Below are 16,946 nucleotides of genomic sequence, written 5' to 3' on the forward strand. Positions count from 1 at the left end.
TACCGAAGTAGATGTATAGGCAGAAGCAGAGCTGCCGGTGGCTCTTGCCGTTGGCTCTTGGAGGTGCAGGATCTGGGTGTCCCTCTGTTGGTTTTCCCTTTTCTTTCACTGTGCATCTCTCTGTCTGTCCTTGTCTTTGTCTCCATCTCTCTCGTTGCCTCCTCTACATGACTCTATGCCTGACTCTTGCAACTTGCAGGCCTGTGCTAAACCTTTGGTGGAAGCAGCATTGTGACCTAGGGATTACAAACACAGGCCCTGTCTTACGAGCCTACCAACCAGAACCTTCCTAGCTGGTGGGCTGTGACTTTGGCAAGTGTCCTGCCTCCCTTAGCCTCAGTTTCAGCATCTGGAAGTCGCAGTAGATTCTAACATGACCTGCCCCCTTGCTCTTCTCTGTCCAGCACGGCTGCCTCCTGCCACGTGTGGCTGTTGAACACTTGGGAGTGTGGCTAGTCAGAGTAGAGATGTGCTAGCTATTTGCTGAACGAATTAGGTGGGTGGTTTTCTGACCATCATGTACCTCTTAGGGCTTTTGTGAGCATTCAATGGGTTGAGCACTTAGCCCAGCACCTGGCACAAGGTGAGCACTCAGTGCCATCATTCTCATGAATATTAGGTGCCGGGAGTTGGGCTAGGAGCTTGGGGAGATGAAAAAGCCATGGCAGAAGCGGTTAAGGAGCTGCAGTCTTAGGAGAGTTGGGCTTCCTGGTGGCTACGTCAGGCCGAGGGGAAACAGAGCCAGGGTGGAGGGTTGGCCTGCGTGCGGGGAGCCCTGAAGAAGGAGTAGTCAAGGAAAACACCTCGGGACAGACTTGGAGGATTCCGAGAGCCGAGGAGACAGACCCGGGCAAAGAAAAGGTCTGGATCTTGGAGCTCAGCTCAGGCTGTATGTGCAGCCGACAAAAGGGGGCTCCAGCTCTCTGGCCCGCCATGGCAGGGATGGTCAGGACCTGCTGCTGTACCCAGGTACCAGGTGGAGGCCTCTGTCATCAAGGTCCTCAAGAGTCGGGGGCTGGTCTGCAGCTTCCCACCACCTGGCGGTCAGCCGTGCTCTCTAGGCAGCCCAGTTCCCTTCCGCGCCCTCCTGCCTGCTGGCCTCTGGCTCTTTAGGCGCTGGAAACCAAGGCGGCCAGCCAGCTCACCCTCTCTCTGCCCTTCCCACCCCAGGTTGGATCCATGCCGTCTACACCCCGGTAGACTCCCTAGTATTTGGCGGAAACATCCTGCACAGCTTTAATGTGCCCATGCAGCTGCGGATCTACGAGATCGAAGACAGGACACGGGTAAGGAGGCTCCTCCTCTCCTCAGGGACACCCCTAAGCCCCTCCCGTAGCTCCGTGTGCCGTCGGGGTCCAATCAACCAGGCCTTCTGCAGCCCTCTGCAGCTCCCACCTCCTTTCAGCTCCCTGCCCGAAGCTGGGCCTTGGTCCTGGGTGAGGGGTGGTGGAGAGATGCCTGCAGGAGCCCCACCCCTCACCCCACCCCAGAGCTCCCTGGAATTTCTGTCCACCTCTAGGCCAATGGCAGCCAAAACCCCCTTGCCCATGGGGAAGTATCTCTTGAGAAAGCACCGTGAGATATTAGGAACCTCGCCTTTCCCTTGTCATGTGTATAAAGGAATGCCAGGGCATGGGGGAACTTTGTTGTTTGGTGGGGGGATTCGGGCCTTGGAAAGAAAGTTCAAGGTCTGTTTTTGGCCATGCATCCCCCCCACACACACACCCAGGGACCCCACATATTTCATTGAGCCCCTGAGGAAGCCAGTGTTGGGTGAGTCTTTCAGGTTCGGTGCCTGGGCTCGGCCTCCATGTCCGACAGCGGGCCCCTTGCTCTCTGGGGCTGAGATTTTCTCTGCTCCCCACCCTTGCTCCTCAGAATTGGGTAGGGGAGGTGCCAGACACGTCCTGCCTTCCACTCTGCCCTGTGAGGACTTCTCCCGAGAGGGGCTGACTGGCTAGAAACTTGTGCCACCTTTCCCAGGTGGGACCTGACAAGTGTCCCTCCAGCATCTGAGATGCCTGGAGGGCAGGAGACTGGAACCCTCGGGCAAAAAGGGCCAGTTTCTTCTCCTTTTGTTTTGCTTTTGTTATAACTACATTTTTTTGTTTTGAGATATGACTCGCCCAGTATCCCGCCGTGTTATACAGTTCAGTGGGTTTTAGTATATCCGCCATGTTGCGCAATCATCACCACCGTGTAATTCTAGAACACGTTTTCATCACCTCTGCGAGAAACCCCATAACTATTAGCAGTCAGCCCCAATCCCCAGGCAACTGCTCATCTGTCCTCTATCTCTGGATTAGCCTGTTCTGGACACTTCATAGAAATGGAATCGTACAGTATCTGTCCCTTTGTGTCTGGCTTTCTTTCTTCCCTGAGCATCACGTCTTCAGGGTTCATCCGGGTTGCAGAGTGTGTCAGCACCTGGTTCCTGTTTTGTTTTTTTTTGCCTGAATACTAACCCGTTGTGTGGACATACCGCGGCATTTCTTCTTGGGCTTTGCCCGGAGATGACTTTTTATTTTTCTGGACCCTAAACAAATTTCCCAGGGAGGCAGATGCCCAGAGTACAGCGTCCCTGACTTGCCCGTGCTTGACTCAAGCCCTAGGCTGCAAGGAATTAAATTAATGCATCCGACTCTTAGCCGTCATGTACTCATCTGACCCTCCAGCAGGCCCGATGTCGAGGGGCCTTCTCTCGGGGTCCCCCGGGGACCACCTTGGGCTGTACTCGGAGGTTTAATGAGCTCCTGGGGCATATGCACGTCTCGAGGTGGGCGAGTTTGCTGCTTGCAGACCCCAGATCTGCAGAGACGTGTCTTCCCCGGGGCTCTGCCAAAGCCCTCGGTTTGTGGACGCCTGCACCTTTCTTCTCTTGTCCACCCAAGTTCCCTTCCTGGCCGGGGGAAGGTAGGTGGGTGTTTGGGGAATAGGCATGTCTGGGAGCAAGGTTGGGCCACATGCTGTCTGGGGCTCAAGCCAGTTTTCTCGGGCTGGTCCTGATGAACAGGCCAGTGTGTGTGTGAGTGGACGCGGAGAAACCTGGAGGCAGAGGTCAACCCCCGTGCCACTTAGCAACCAGCTGCGCATCCGTCTCCCTCCTCCTGGGAATCTGCATGGTTCTTGGTGCATTCGGGCCCCTTCATTCCCCAGCTGCTTCCCCCAGCGCAATGAGAGGCCACGAGGATGGTAATGGAGCAGGATGCAGAGCGTCCCTCCTCACGCTGGGCGGTACGGAGCTCACAGCACAGCCCCTGCCCCTGTCATCTGAGCGGGCACCCGTCTGGTGTCACCCATGCAGATTGACGGGTCAGGGGCCGATGGGCAGGCCGGCGTGCCCTCTGCTTTGATTTCTGGTCTTCGGAGCTTGGCTTTGCTGTAAGGCCCAATTGTTTGTCTCAGGAGCCAAGGCAGACAAAAAAGCATCGGGGAGAACGAATGAAAGCCAGATAAAATGCCGGGGTTGCTTACAGTCTGCTAAAAGCGTCATTCTTTACATCCCTAAGCACTTTCTTGAGATGCTCATGGCTATTTAAAAATAGTTTTTCGGTTGTCCTAACACATACCTTTGGTTGGAAACCGAAGGCAGGGGCCTGGGGCAGGGGACATGGTCCATGTCTGAGCCTCATGATCTGGTTGACGCTTAGGAAAAGGATTTGCCTTTGCAGCCCTTGGGTGGTGGGCCCCGTATGTCCAGATTGGGGAACCCCATATACTTCCAGGCTTGGGCCACCATGTCTTTACTCTCACTATTTTAATTTATCTGGGTCAGTTGACCGGTGACCTCCCCCTGCGTGGAGGGTGGACACCAACAGATGCAGGCATCTCGGGACCTGTGGATTTCCATCTTTACCTCCAGTGTCATTGAAATCTTCCCCTTCCCATTCTAACGTTGCAGGGAAGGAGTACAGCAAAGGATGGCTGTGTCACATGTTTGCTATTTTTAAATTGTGTCTCAATGACTGTCGCTCCATATTTTTTTTATTTTTTATTTTTTTAACATGGACAGGCACTGGGAAGCGAACCCGGGTCCTCTGGCATCGCAGGCAAGCATTCCTGCCTGCTGAGCCACCGTGGCCCTCGCTCCATATTTTTAACCCCAGTTGATAAGGGTTCTAGAAGGATGTCCCAAATGACCATTCATTAAATTGCCGCCCCTCTTCTATTGATCTCTTGTATCCCCTGATGTCTCTAGTGAAAGCAGTGTTCCCGGAAAAGGTAATTCCTGCGCGTCCCAGCTTCTACTTGGAAGTTACAAATAATCTACCCTTCCCCACCTACCATTGGGTCTTTTTTTTCTTTTCCCCATTGATTTTTTTTTTCCAGGAGAAAAATTTTAAAACACTTCCACCCACCCTCATATTTCAGTTTTTCGAGTCCTCGAGACCTGGGAGTTCTAGAGGCACCGAGACGCCTATGGGTCTACGGAATTTAAGATGACTTGGGCTCCCCCAAGAAGGGCTAAGACCAGGTGGTCTCAGCGGGCCTCTGGAACTCAACCCTGGAGCCCACCGAGACGGGCTCACCTCTCCAGGCTGGGAGCATTGCATGCTTTCTGACTGCCTTGTCTTTTGTTTTTTTTTTATTTTTTTATTTTTTTGGACTGACGTTGGTTAACGACTCAGTTTGGTGGAGGCTCCGCATTTGTCAACCAATAATGTTGAGCAATGTGTTTAATGTTCCCAGGCATGTGGCTGGAACCTTTTGAAGGCGAAGGGTGGAAGGCGGCAACCTGTTTGTAAGTCAATCTTTGCAAATTTTGTTTCCCACGGTGCTCTCTTGGAAAAAAAAAATTAACGAATCAAATTTTAAAAATTCACATTCCTTCCTCGGCGTTTGCTTTTACCTGGCTGGTTTCCCTTGGGTTCACCAAAAATGAGGGGAGTTTTTACCTTTCCCTCCTAAAAATACAGTCCCCCTTTATTTTATTTTATTTTTTTCTCCCTCCTAACTCAGATTCTCAGTTGCGGACAGTTTGCAAAAATTTTGAAAAGTCAAAACCAACTTCAGTGTTTTATTAGTCAAGTCTAGACATGGGAACAAGGGTCTGAGAAGAGGCTATGCTGCCTGCCCTCTGCCCCCTTTTGAGGTACTTGCAATTTAATACAAAATTGTTTGGCCCTTACTCTGGAGTGGGGGGTGGGGCTGAGAGCCCCCCCAATCCTTCTTCACTGAGGGTCAGGGTTTGCCTTGTGCCCCAGGGCCTCCTCTCCTTTTTAAACTCTAGAGGGCACTGATCCAGTGACTTTGGAAAAAGATTAATTCTATTCCAGCAATAAAACCGCAGTTCTCAGGAAAGTAGCTGGAGCCAAGAAAACTGCTCAGTGTTGACCCCAACGTCATGTATCTCCCAGGAGCTCAAAAGCATGCGACAGCCACGATTTCATTCCAAAGCATACCATCCTCCAGAGACAGGGCGATCAAATGGGCCCATTGTGCAGATGGGAGAAGTGAGACCCACTGGGGTGGGGCAAGGGCCTCTTGGCTGAACGCTGAGTCAGTAGGGCCTGGCCGAGGAGTTGAGAGCTGGGCACGTTCAGGGAGGGCAGAGTTGGGGCTCTTGGAGAAGAGGCAGGAATAGTGTGCTTTAGGGCAGATTGAAGACCCTGAAACACAAGGTTTGCTTGTCTTTATTGGTCTCTTTGTCCCCAGATGTAGAACATCACAGGCTCCTTTCCTGGATCAGGTGCCTGGGGGTGGGAGAGTGTTCTTACTTAACCTTCAGCTTCCCAAGTTCCTGGAGAATAGGGGAGATGAGGAGGGGTCTCTGGCATCTGCAGAGGTCCCTCAAGACAGACGTGCTCTCGGCAAGAGGGCAAGAAAGCGGGCAAGGCACAAGTGTGGATGTGCAAGGTGCAGCGTGCAGCCTCTGGAGCAGAGGGTCCTGCATGGGAGACAGGGACCACCCTCCCGCCATGCTCCTTCTTTCCTTGCCCGCTCAGCATGCAATTTCCAGAAAGCTCATCCTTGCCAGTGCCATCTGTGACATTGCTTCCTTCCCATCCTTCGCCGCCATCTCATCTCTATAGGTTGTCCTGCCACTAATCAGGCTCTCCCTGGGGCCCAGGCCTTTTGACCATTCTGATGCACCAGGCTATCTCCATCTGGCCCTGGGGTGCGTCTGCCCTGACCTAGGATGGCCCTGGTCCTGCCGGGGACTTGTGTCCTGGAAGCCCTTTGTGCACATCAAGGCGGGGCAGTCAGGTGGCTGTGGGGGAAGAGCAAGAGGGGGAGCCCTGGAGACCTCTGAGGCATCCTCCCTTGATCCACACGGGGCAGCCTGGCCTGGATACCCTCCTGGGGTACAGGCGGATGCTTGGAGGCCGGATGGCAAATGGGTAGTTTGGGGCTTGGTTTATTTCAGGGAGCGAGGGAGGGAGACCTGAGTCTATGCAAGTATTTTGTAGAAATACGAGGAGCTCGTGTAGAAGGGGGCAGAGGTGTCCACCTGCGGGTACACCCACCTTCTGTCTGTAGGTCACGGGCGAACTGTTTCTGCAGCCCACTGAAGCTCAAAGTGGACCCCATCCCACATCCCGGGTGTGCCCGTCAGTGAACTCTGCAACGATGTGCCCACCTAGGCCTCCTCCTCTTCCTCCTCTTCCTCCTCCTCCTCCTCATTGGTGCATGCTCCTGGCATCTGGCCTCTTCCAGCACCTCCCTCCCCCCTTCCTTCCAACCCGCCCCCACCGCCCCTTCCCATCATCTGTGCTCTTGCTAAGATGATGAAAACAAGGCTCCCAGCGACCCTCCCGCCCGTACACTTCTCTCCCTCCACCTCTCCCCTTCTCCCCTTCTGAAACTGACCTCACCCCACCTGGCTCTTTGCTTTCAGGTGCAGCCCAAATTCCGTTACCCCTTCTACTATGAGATGTGCTGGTATGTCCTGGAGAGATACGTGTACTGTGTGACCCAGAGATCCCACCTCACGCAGGAATATCAGAGAGAATCGATGCTCATTGGTGAGTGGGCTGGAATGGCTGGCAGGCTCGTCAGTTCAGCCTGGGCACTGAAATAATTTTTCAGTGGGGCTTTGAGAGGGTCCCTGGGTTCAGGGCATCAGGCAGGATCTTGGAGAGTCCTTGTCAGGTTCCCACTTGGATGGCAGAGTCCGTGTCCCCCGAAGGTCACGTGTGTGGTCTCCAAGTCTGATCCAGGGTTCTGCAGATGCCGGGAGTGGCCGGTCCCTGCTGGCCTCGTGGCTGAAACAGGATACCCCAGGGCAAGGCATCCTGCTTCTTTTTGTTCCTCTCTGGCCATTATCTGCACCCCCACCCCCACCCCGTGCAGGAAGGTGGGCTTTTGTTTATATAGAAGCAGGCTGCAGAGATGCAGCTGGTGCCCTCAAACCCAGGCAGTGGGAGAGATGCCCAGAGCTGGAGACAGGGGCCTGGGAGAGCTGGGGGTGGTGCAGACAGAGGCAGGGCTGAGAAGATTTGCAGCCGCAACTGCAACACCCTGCCCTGCTGCCACTACTTAAAGGGCCACTATCCCCCCCAAACAGCTGTCCTTGAATCCTTCCTTGCATGTGTCTGCCCTCAAGTTGCATCTAGCAGCTGATGGTGGCTGCACCCAGGAGGAACACTTCACTTCTCCCTCCCTTGCTCACAGTGCCTTTTTCAGGGACAGGAAAATAAGATGGGTCTGCACGCCTTCTCCTGCAGTCTCCAGATTTTTAGGTGTTTTTTTTTTTTTTTTTTTTTCTCCCTGTAAGCCTCCTCCTGCCTTCCCCTGCTCTGACTCCAGTCTTCGGTGATCTGTAGGGGATGCAGGCTGGACTCACGATGGAGAACGAGCGTTTCTGCTGGGGTCATCACTGGACAGGGTCGTGTGCCTCCTGGGACATTGCGGTTTGGGGTGGTGGAAGGTGGGGGGACGCCTGTTGGAGTCCTAATGATGGAGTGTTGAGGTGTCGAAAACTACCGGAACCTGAAAACCTGCTTCTGAGGCTCCCAGCTCTGGGCTCACCGGAGCCACGGGTCCTGTGGGGATGGAGAGGCTTGGGAGACTGAAAATGAAAAGGCTTCTGATTTCGTGGCAGTCCCCAGGGCCGGGTGGTGGAGGGTCTCTTCTCCCGTTTGGGTATCTAGGGAATTAAAAGAACGTATCCTATCGTGAGCTGGAGAAGAAAGTCTTGAGTCAACACTTGGAGAAGCCGTGCCTGCTTCTTTCTTAAATTTTCTATTTATACCATTTTTGCCTTTATTTTTTTTGTGCTCACATATGTATATACCATAATCTTGCCGTATTATATGCATGAAACAATAAAAGGCAGGTGTGTTGAGAGATGGGGAGCAAGGCGCTTGCACACATGGTCGGGAAGAAGCAGGGCTGGGATTGGGGTGTCTGACGGACCTGAGCCGCGTCCTCCCTCGAGGCCAGGAGGCTTGGGTCATGGGGTTTGTCTAAAGAAGCCGGCTCTCTGGAGCAGGGGCTGGTTTCAGAGGCCCCCAGGAGGGGTCTGGAGGTTTTCTCAGCCTTTCTTGTGACCCCACCCGCACCCCTTCCCGCAGATGCCCCGAGAAAACCCAGTGTAGACGGCATCTCGTCGGATTCCTGGCTGGAGATGGACGAAGAGTCCTGCGAGCAGCAGCCCCAGGAGGAGGAGGAGAAGGAGGAGGCCGGCGAGAAGGCGTCCGGGCCGCGTGCGGATGGCTCCCCCTTGCCCAGCAGCACCCCCTCTGAGGACCCGGAGGCCCCCGGGAAGAAGCCCAAAGCGCCTGCCATGCGGTTCCTCAAAAGGACTTTGTCCAACGAGTCCGAGGAAAGTGTGAAGTCCACAACGACGCCCGTCGACTACCCCAAGACGCCCACCGGATCTCCTGCAACCGAGGTCTCTGCCAAATGGACCCACCTCACCGAGTTCGAACTGAAGGGCCTGAAAGCGTTGGTGGAGAAACTCGAGTCCCTCCCCGAGAACAAGAAGTGTGTCCCCGAGGGCATCGAGGACCCCCAGGCCCTCCTGGAGGGCATGAAGGTGGGCAGCTGGGGAGGGCCAGGCAGGGTGGGCAGCTCAGCCCAGGGCAGCTGGCTTGGGGCTCCCTGTGCCCAGGTCTGTCGGGTGCAGAGAGGTCTCTCTGCGGACCCTTGCTCTGTGGTTGAGCTATTCTTTCTCAGCGCTCGTTGGAGACCCGAGGCTCTGCCGGCAGCAGAGCTGTTGCTGGGTGTGGAGCCTCCCCCCTGGTCAGTGAGACTTGCCACTCTGGGCTGGCTCCCTCTGGACCATGCACCTGCTTCATTGGAGCAGGCTGTGCCCTTGGTAGGCCTCTGTGCAGTCAGCTGTTTGCGGACACCGCGGGGCAGTCTGGGGGTCACGGTGGGGGTCAGCTGCTGAGAAAAGCCTCCTTGGGCACCTGCTATGCTAGATATTGGGGATGGAAGGAGAGGGCGCTGTCACTGTTGTCTTGCAGGGAAGCGTACAGGTGGAGACATCATGAGACGGGGAATTGAGTGCCACCAAGCATGCCTTGTGTACCCAGGTTTTTGGTGCAGGGTGACTCAAACTTTTTATTGACCAGACTTCTGGGACAGTTTTGCAGGGGAAAATTGAGTAGAGCATTAGAAGTTGCATAGGAGCTCCCCAGATGGGGAAGATTATTATAGGCAGAGGGAGTGGCATGAATACACAGCATGGCTAAGCAATGGGAAGTAATTGGGAAGCTTGTCCTGTAGTAATAATCGTTAACAATTGTTGAAAACCTGTTACTAGGCACATGGTAAGGACCATTACCTCTGCACTTAGCAGATGAGGAAGTAGGCTCAGAGAGGCTAAGGGACATGCATGAGGTCACACAGCAGGTAGGTTGTGATGGTGGGAGGAGGATGCAGGTGTGATTGCAGAGCTCCTGTGTGCATACTCCCTCCTGGACCTACCTCCTGTCTCAGCCTTGGGAAGGCTCTTTGCTGACTGTGTTTGAGAGTCTTATGAAAATAATAAGCTCCCACCATCCTCCAAATATTTTTGTACCCTTGAGCATGTTCCTGCATCTCGAATCCTTTGGTGCAGATTTTGTATATTGAATTCCAAGGCAATCTGAGAAGTCAGGTGGCTGCTTTTATATTCTGATATCCTGTAAGGTGAAAACAGGTTAATTTCAACAATAATAAAATTATTAATAGTATCAGCATCTCAAATGCTGTAAATGAGTTAAAACACATCTGTCTGATGAGGAAATGCTATTCTCTGCTTTTGGAAAGTGTTCTTTCTTTTTCTTTTCGTTTTTTTTTGCTTTTAAAAGCATCTTTATGTCTCTGATCTGTTTGTGCAGTGTTCCTGGTTGATCAGATTTTTGGGGGGGGATGGGACTCAGTGCCACCCCCCACCCCCACCAACCCCTCAGTTGCACATGCCTGTTAGCCTCTGAGGCTAGATTCAGCCTTGGCCTTGACAGTGTAGAAGAGGCCTGGGGTAAGGGTCTTAAAGGTTACAAGGGCTCAGATGCCCCTATCCTGCCATGTAATTCAAAGGCAGCCTGGATAATGTGCGGTAATACATCTCCATCACGACATAGCTATCTTCCACGTACCAACTCCTTTAAACCTCCCACCACCTTCTGTGGCACTTCTATGACCCCCATTTTACAGATGAGAAAATTGAGGAACAGAGAGGTTAACCAATCTGACCAAAGCCACACATTGCAAGTCCATGTGCTCACCGCACGCTATACTGCTTTATGGGGCTGCTCTAAGGAAAGCAATTTCTCCCTTCTCAGAGGCCAGCCCAAATCTGGGGAGAAGGTAGTGAGTGAGGTGATTGCTTGGGGTGTCTGTACAGGACAAACAACAGATTTGCTACTGGGAAAGAAGTTGCAAATTGTCCTGGTGTTCTAGTTTGCTAGCTGCTGGAATGCAATATACCAGAAACGGAATGACTTTTAAAAAGGAGAATTTAGTAAGTTGCTAGTTTACAGTTCTAAGGCCGAGAAAATGTCCCAATTAGAACGAGTCTATAGAAATGTCCAATCTAAGGCATCCAGGGAAAGATACCTTGGTTCAAGAAGCCTGATGAAGTTCAGGGTTTCTCTCTCAAGTGAGAAGGCACATGGCGAACAGGGCCAGGGTTTCTCTCTCATCTGGAAAGGCATGTGGCAAACAATGCATCATCTGCTAGTTTCTCTCCTGGCTTCCTGTTTTATGAAGCTTCCTGGGAGGCGTTTTCCTTCTTCATTTCCAAAGGTCGCTGGCTCGTGGACTCTCTTGCTTTTTGTGGCTATGTCGTTCTGCTCTCTCAGAATCTCTAGTTTTCTCCAAAATGATTCCTCTTTTCTAGGATTCCAGTAAACTAATCAAGGACCACCCAAATGGATGGAGACTCGTCTCCACCTAATCCAGTTTAACAACCACTCTTGATTGAGTCACATCTCCAGGGAGATGATCTAATTACAGATTCAAACATATAGTACTGCATGTGGATTAGAAGAAACGGCTGGATTTATAAAATGGGATTAGGATTTAAACATGGCTTTTCTAGGGTACACACATCCTTTCAAACCAGAACACCCTGGCTCAGTCCAGTCTCCATGCCTGGCCTGCCTAGTATTTTGTAATAAGTTGCCAACTTGGATTAAAAATCCAGGAGGGCCATGCAAAATATTCTGGCCATCCACGCCCCTGGCTGGCAATAAACAGTGGGAGGTGAGTAGCTGCTGCCCACTTTAGATGGGGCCTGTGTCCTTCATATGCCCCAGTCCCCACCACTCCCTAATGCCTTCCTGAGGGTCCCTTGCCATTTACCATCAGGTTGGCACAGCTCTATTTCATATAACGTAGCCGCTTAGCTTACCAACTGCACCCGCCTGTCCTTAGAGATATTTGCATTCTTTTTTTTTTATTATTAATTAAAAAAAGAATTAACAAAACAATTAGAAATCATTCCAATCTACATGTACAATCAGTAATTCTTAATAACATCACATAGTTGCATATTCATCATTTCTTAGTACATTTGCATCGATTTAGAAAAAGAAATAAAAAGACAACAGAATAAGAATTAAAACAATAATAGAAAGAAAAAACAAAAACAAAAACAAAAACAAAAAACCTATACCTCACATGCAGCTTCATTCAGTGTTTTAACATAATTGCATTACAATTGGATAGTATTGTGCTGTCCATTTCTGAGTTTTTATATCCAGTCCCGTTGTACAGTCTGTATCCCTTCAGCTCCAATTATCCCTTCTCTCTCTTTTTTTTTTTTAATTAACGGAAGAAAGAAATTAACCCAACATTTAGAGAGCATACCATTCTACATATGCAATCATTAATTCTTAACATCATCACGTAGATGCATGATCATCATTTCTTAGTACATATGCATTGGTTTAGAAGAACTAGCAACATAACCGGAAAAGATATAGAATGTTAATATAGAGAAAAAAATAAAAGTAATAATAGTAAAATCAAAACAAAACAAAACAAAACAAAAACCTATAGCTCAGATGCAGCTTCATTCAGTGTTTTAACATGATTACTTTACAATTAGGTATTATTGTGCTGTCCATTTTTGAGTTTTTGTATCTAATCCTGTTACACCGTCTGTATCCCTTCAACTCCAATTGGCCATTATCTTACCCTGTTTCTACCTCCTGCTGGACTCTGTTACCAATGACATATTCCAAATTTATTCTCGAATGTCTGTTCATATCAGTGGGACCATACAGTATTTGTCCTTTAGTTTTTGGCTAGACTCACTCAGCATAATGTTCTCTAGGTCCATCCATGTTAATACATGCTTCATAAGTTTATCCTGTCTTAAAGCTGCATAGTATTCCATCGTATGTATATACCACAGTTTGTTTAGCCACTCTTCTGTTGATGGAGATTTCGGCTGTTTCCATCTCTTTGCAATTGTAAATAACGCTGCTATAAACATTGGTGTGCAAATGTCCGTTTGTGTCTTTGCCCTTAAGTCCTTTGAGTATATTCCCAGCAATGGTATTGCTGGGTCGTATGGCAATTCTATATTCAGTTTTTTGAGGAACCGCCAAACTGCCTTCCACAGTGGTTGCACCCTTTGACATTCCCACCAACAGTGGATAAGTGTGGCTCTCCGCATCCTCTCCAGCACTTGTCATTTTCTGTTTTGTTGATAATGGCCATTCTGGTGGGTGTGAGATGATATCTCATTGTGGTTTTGATTTGCATTTCTCTAATGGCCAGGGACATTGAGCACCTCTTCATGTGCCTCTTGGCCATCCGTATTTCCTCTTCTGAGAGGTGTCTGTTCAAGTCTTTTTCCCATTTTGTAATTGGGTTGGCTGTCTTTTTGTTGTTGAGATGAACAATCTCTTTATAAATTCTGGATACTAGACCTTTATCTGATATATCATTTCCAAATATTGTCTCCCATTGTGAAGGCTGTCTTTCTACTTTCTTGATGAAGTTCTTTGATGCACAAAAGTGTTTAATTTTGAGGAGTTCCCATTTATTTATTTCCTTCTTCAGTGCTCTCGCTTTAGGTTTAAGGTCCATAAAACCGCCTCCAGTTGTAAGATCCATAAGATATCTCCCAACATTTTCCTCTAACTGTTTTATGGTCTTAGACCTAATGTTTAGATCTTTGATCCATTTTGAGTTAACTTTTGTATAGGGTGTGAGAGGATATTTGCATTCTTGAGCCTTGTCCCAGGAGGGTCTTTTCAGACTGAAGATGTTGTAAATCAGCTGGACAGGCCTCCTGAGAGCCCCAAGAAAGTAGGAGTCGCTGCTGGTGTCTCCAGTGCTGTGTGACAGGTGCCTGTGGGAGTCCTGTTCTGGAACAGAGGAGTTCCTGGATCTCTGGCCTGGCCATTGGCGCCTCGCAGTCCCTAGAGACCCACAGCAGGTTTCAACCAATGGCTGATCTTGAGGCGAGTGCGGTCAGAGAGAGTGGGCAGCTGTGTTCCCTTCATTTCTCAATGGTCCTTTGTTCCCTCTTCTCAGATGTTCAGGTTTCTTTGGCATTGACTTTGAAATAGAAAACAGCTTAGAGATGTGATTGTAGACAGAATTCTTCCCTGTACCTGCTCTCCCCACTGCCTTTTAATGATTTTTGCTTCTGGCCAGCGGTGCTTCCCACCTTTATGATTTACCAGTTAAGTTCTTTGCCTTGTTTTGCAAAAAAAGAAGTCGTCTTTCCTTCCCTCCCTTTCTTTGGGACCACAGAGGCTGCTGCTCGTAATAGCCTAAGCCCCAGGGATTGGAGACAGTCCCTAACACAGCTCTGTCCCCAGATGACTGGGTTTGGGCATTTATTTGAAATTCGTTTTTTTTCCTTTTATTTGTAACGTGTGTGTGTGTATGTGTGTGTGTATTTAAATTTTTGTTTTGAGATAATAGTAATTTTACATGGAGTTGTAAGAAATAATACAGAGAGATTATAATGTATTTTTTAAATTGTAGGAAAACATACACAACTTAAAATTGACCATTTTAACCACAGTAAACATACACAGTTCAGTGGCAGGCTGTCTTACATTCACAACATTGTGCAGCCATTGCTTCTGTCTAGTTCTAGAACCTTTGCATCACCCCAAAAGGAAACCCCATACCTATTTCCTCTCCCCAGCAATTTGCTTTCTGGATTTCTCTCTTCTGGATGTTTCATTGTAAGGTATTTTTGCATCCTGGCATTTGCTTTTCAAAATCTATCATAAAAATTTTAAGTGTCATGATGTCTATCCAATCAATATAAAAAATTTTAAACATTATAGATTGTAGAGTAGAAAACATCCCCCTCAGTTCTCATGCCCTGGACGTAACCGGTGATAACCACTTAGTGAATTTACTTCTGGAGCTCAAATATATACAAATATATACACATAATTTTTTAAAAAGTTTTATCATAGTCTATTGCAACTTGCTTTTCTCTCTTAAAACTTCCCTTTCATGTCAGCACCCATCAATCTATCTTACTGTTTTTAGTGGGTAGAACTTTTGAAAGTTGAGTTTGTTCTTTCTGGCACTGGTTGAGGACGAATCAAGTGAGTGCGTTTGGACCTTGAAAACTTCCTTTTGGGACCTGGATTTCAATTCAAACAGAAATGACTATCTTGTTTAATCTGGTTTGTCAAAGGAAAGGAGATTCTGGCGTCTTGTGAATGTCTAATTAAGAAATCCGCTACCTTCCCCATCTTTGCCAAATCCTTTTGGGATTTGACATTGAGGTGCATCGATGACCCCCGTTTTAAAGACGCTTACTCTAATGGGGTGTAGGGATATTGGTTTGTATGTATCGGGAAGAACAGGACAATAGGAGACCCTAAGTTCTGGCTTGGCTTCTGCTTTCAGCTGTGTGGCCTTGGGCAAGATGTTCTACCTCTCTGTTCACCTGGATATAAAATGGGCCTGTTGCACTAGATATCCTTGTCCTTCCAGGGTCTAGATTCTGTGTTTCCTTGACCAAATGATACACTTAACCTCGTGAAACCTCAGTGTCCTCGCTGTGAAATGGGGATAAGAACAGGGGCCTATGTCATGATTTTGAGGAACAGTGAGGTCACGAACGTAATTCACTGATAAGCAGAGACACGTTAGCTAGTCATAGGTGACAGGATTTGGGCCAGCGCTGCTCCCTTCCCCTGCTTCTTCCCCAGTTCTCCCCCTTCCCCTCCTCTCAGCTTCCCCTCAACCCTCTCTTGGGTTATCCATCTCCATCTTTTCCCTCTTCTCTCTTAGATCTGCAGGCTCTCATCAGCAGACGGGGTGGGTCATAGTAGAGTAGGAGCCATCCTGGATCTGCACCTAAACTGGAGCCCAGACAGAGAGAAGGCTGTGGCTCCCATGGGGAGACAGGCAGGGTGCGGGGCTCTTCGGAAATAGGCCTTGATTTCCAAATAACTGGGTGACTGTGGAGTGGTGAGGAACGGGCTTGGGTGCTAAGACCACAGAGCCTGGAGGTGGGGGCATGTATTAGGGTCCTCCAGAGAAACAGAAGCCATGGGAGTAAGGCATTTTTTGGCTCATGTGACTGTGGGACTGGCAAGTTTGAGTTTTATAGGGCAGGCAGTTCTGGTGAGTTGATGGTAGACTCTAGAATCCACCATCCCTCGGGGAGGCCAGTAGGCTGGAGACTCAGAGAGGAGCAGAGCATGTCGTCTTGTGGCAGAATTTCTTCTTCTGGTAACCCCAGTCGTTGCTCAGCCAAACGTCCCTTCTGGTGCTCACCTTAATTTCCAGTCCCCTGGTGGTCGATGCTAATCAACTCTCCAAAGCGCCTGCCCTGCAGCAGGTGGGCCCGAGTTTGACCACACACGGGGCCCCTCACCTAGCCTAGAAGACCCTGAAGGTGCTGGCACAGAGGGTCTTTGTCAGAGACCCTTTGCCTGGGGGCCTGGATGGTAAGGTAACGCGTGGGGTCCCGGACTGGAAGGCCCAGGAGGGCCCACGGCTCCCAGGTACTAGCATGTAAGACCACAGGCTCTCGAGTCCGGCCAAAACCCTTGGGCCACTCGGGACTCCCGTTTTCTCACGGGTAAAATACGCATAAGGTAAAAGGACATGTCTCCTTTGGGTGGCAGGGATTCAGCCATGGGCTGTGCGTGAAGACTTGGTCCAGGACCTGCAGTGCTCAGTACACGAGAGATGACGGCATCATTGTCGTCGTCATTTCATTTTCCTTGGGCCGCTGGGAACGTGCTGTTATGCAAGCTTCGTGACTTAAAAGAACAGAAATGGATTTGACGGTTCTGGAGGGTGGAAGTCCGAAATGAAGGGGCTGGCAGGGCCGTGCTGCCTAGGGAAGTCTAGGGTGACTCCCTTTGTGCCTCTTCCAGCTTCAGGTGGTTTTGTTGGCAATCCTTGGCCTTCCTTGGCTGGTGGCTGCAGCACGTGCATCTCAGCTTCCATTGACACGTGACTGTCCTCTCGTGTCCGTCTGTCCTTGTGTCCAAATTTCCCCTCTCCCCAAATTCCCCAACCAGTTATGATGCTGGATTGTGGTCTCATCGTAACTAATCTTCTGGGAC

At 49.9% G+C, this 16,946-nt stretch overlaps 1 protein-coding gene across 16 annotated transcripts in view; it reads left to right on the forward strand.

Annotated features, from left to right (window-relative positions):
- Positions 1 to 16,946, forward strand: part of KDM2B (lysine demethylase 2B) — a 121,652-nt gene that overhangs the window by 47,590 nt on the left and 57,116 nt on the right. For all 16 annotated transcript variants that reach the window (XM_077159785.1, XM_077159777.1, XM_077159778.1 and 13 more), the window contains 3 exons: positions 1,171 to 1,286; positions 6,839 to 6,965; positions 8,517 to 8,980. In XM_077159785.1, the coding sequence (XP_077015900.1) occupies positions 1,171 to 1,286; positions 6,839 to 6,965; positions 8,517 to 8,980 (707 nt within the window). The remainder of the gene's footprint in view (positions 1 to 1,170; positions 1,287 to 6,838; positions 6,966 to 8,516; positions 8,981 to 16,946) is intronic.

This window comes from Tamandua tetradactyla, chromosome 5 (assembly GCF_023851605.1).
Source record: "Tamandua tetradactyla isolate mTamTet1 chromosome 5, mTamTet1.pri, whole genome shotgun sequence".
In the NCBI taxonomy this organism is placed as follows: domain Eukaryota; kingdom Metazoa; phylum Chordata; class Mammalia; order Pilosa; family Myrmecophagidae; genus Tamandua; species Tamandua tetradactyla.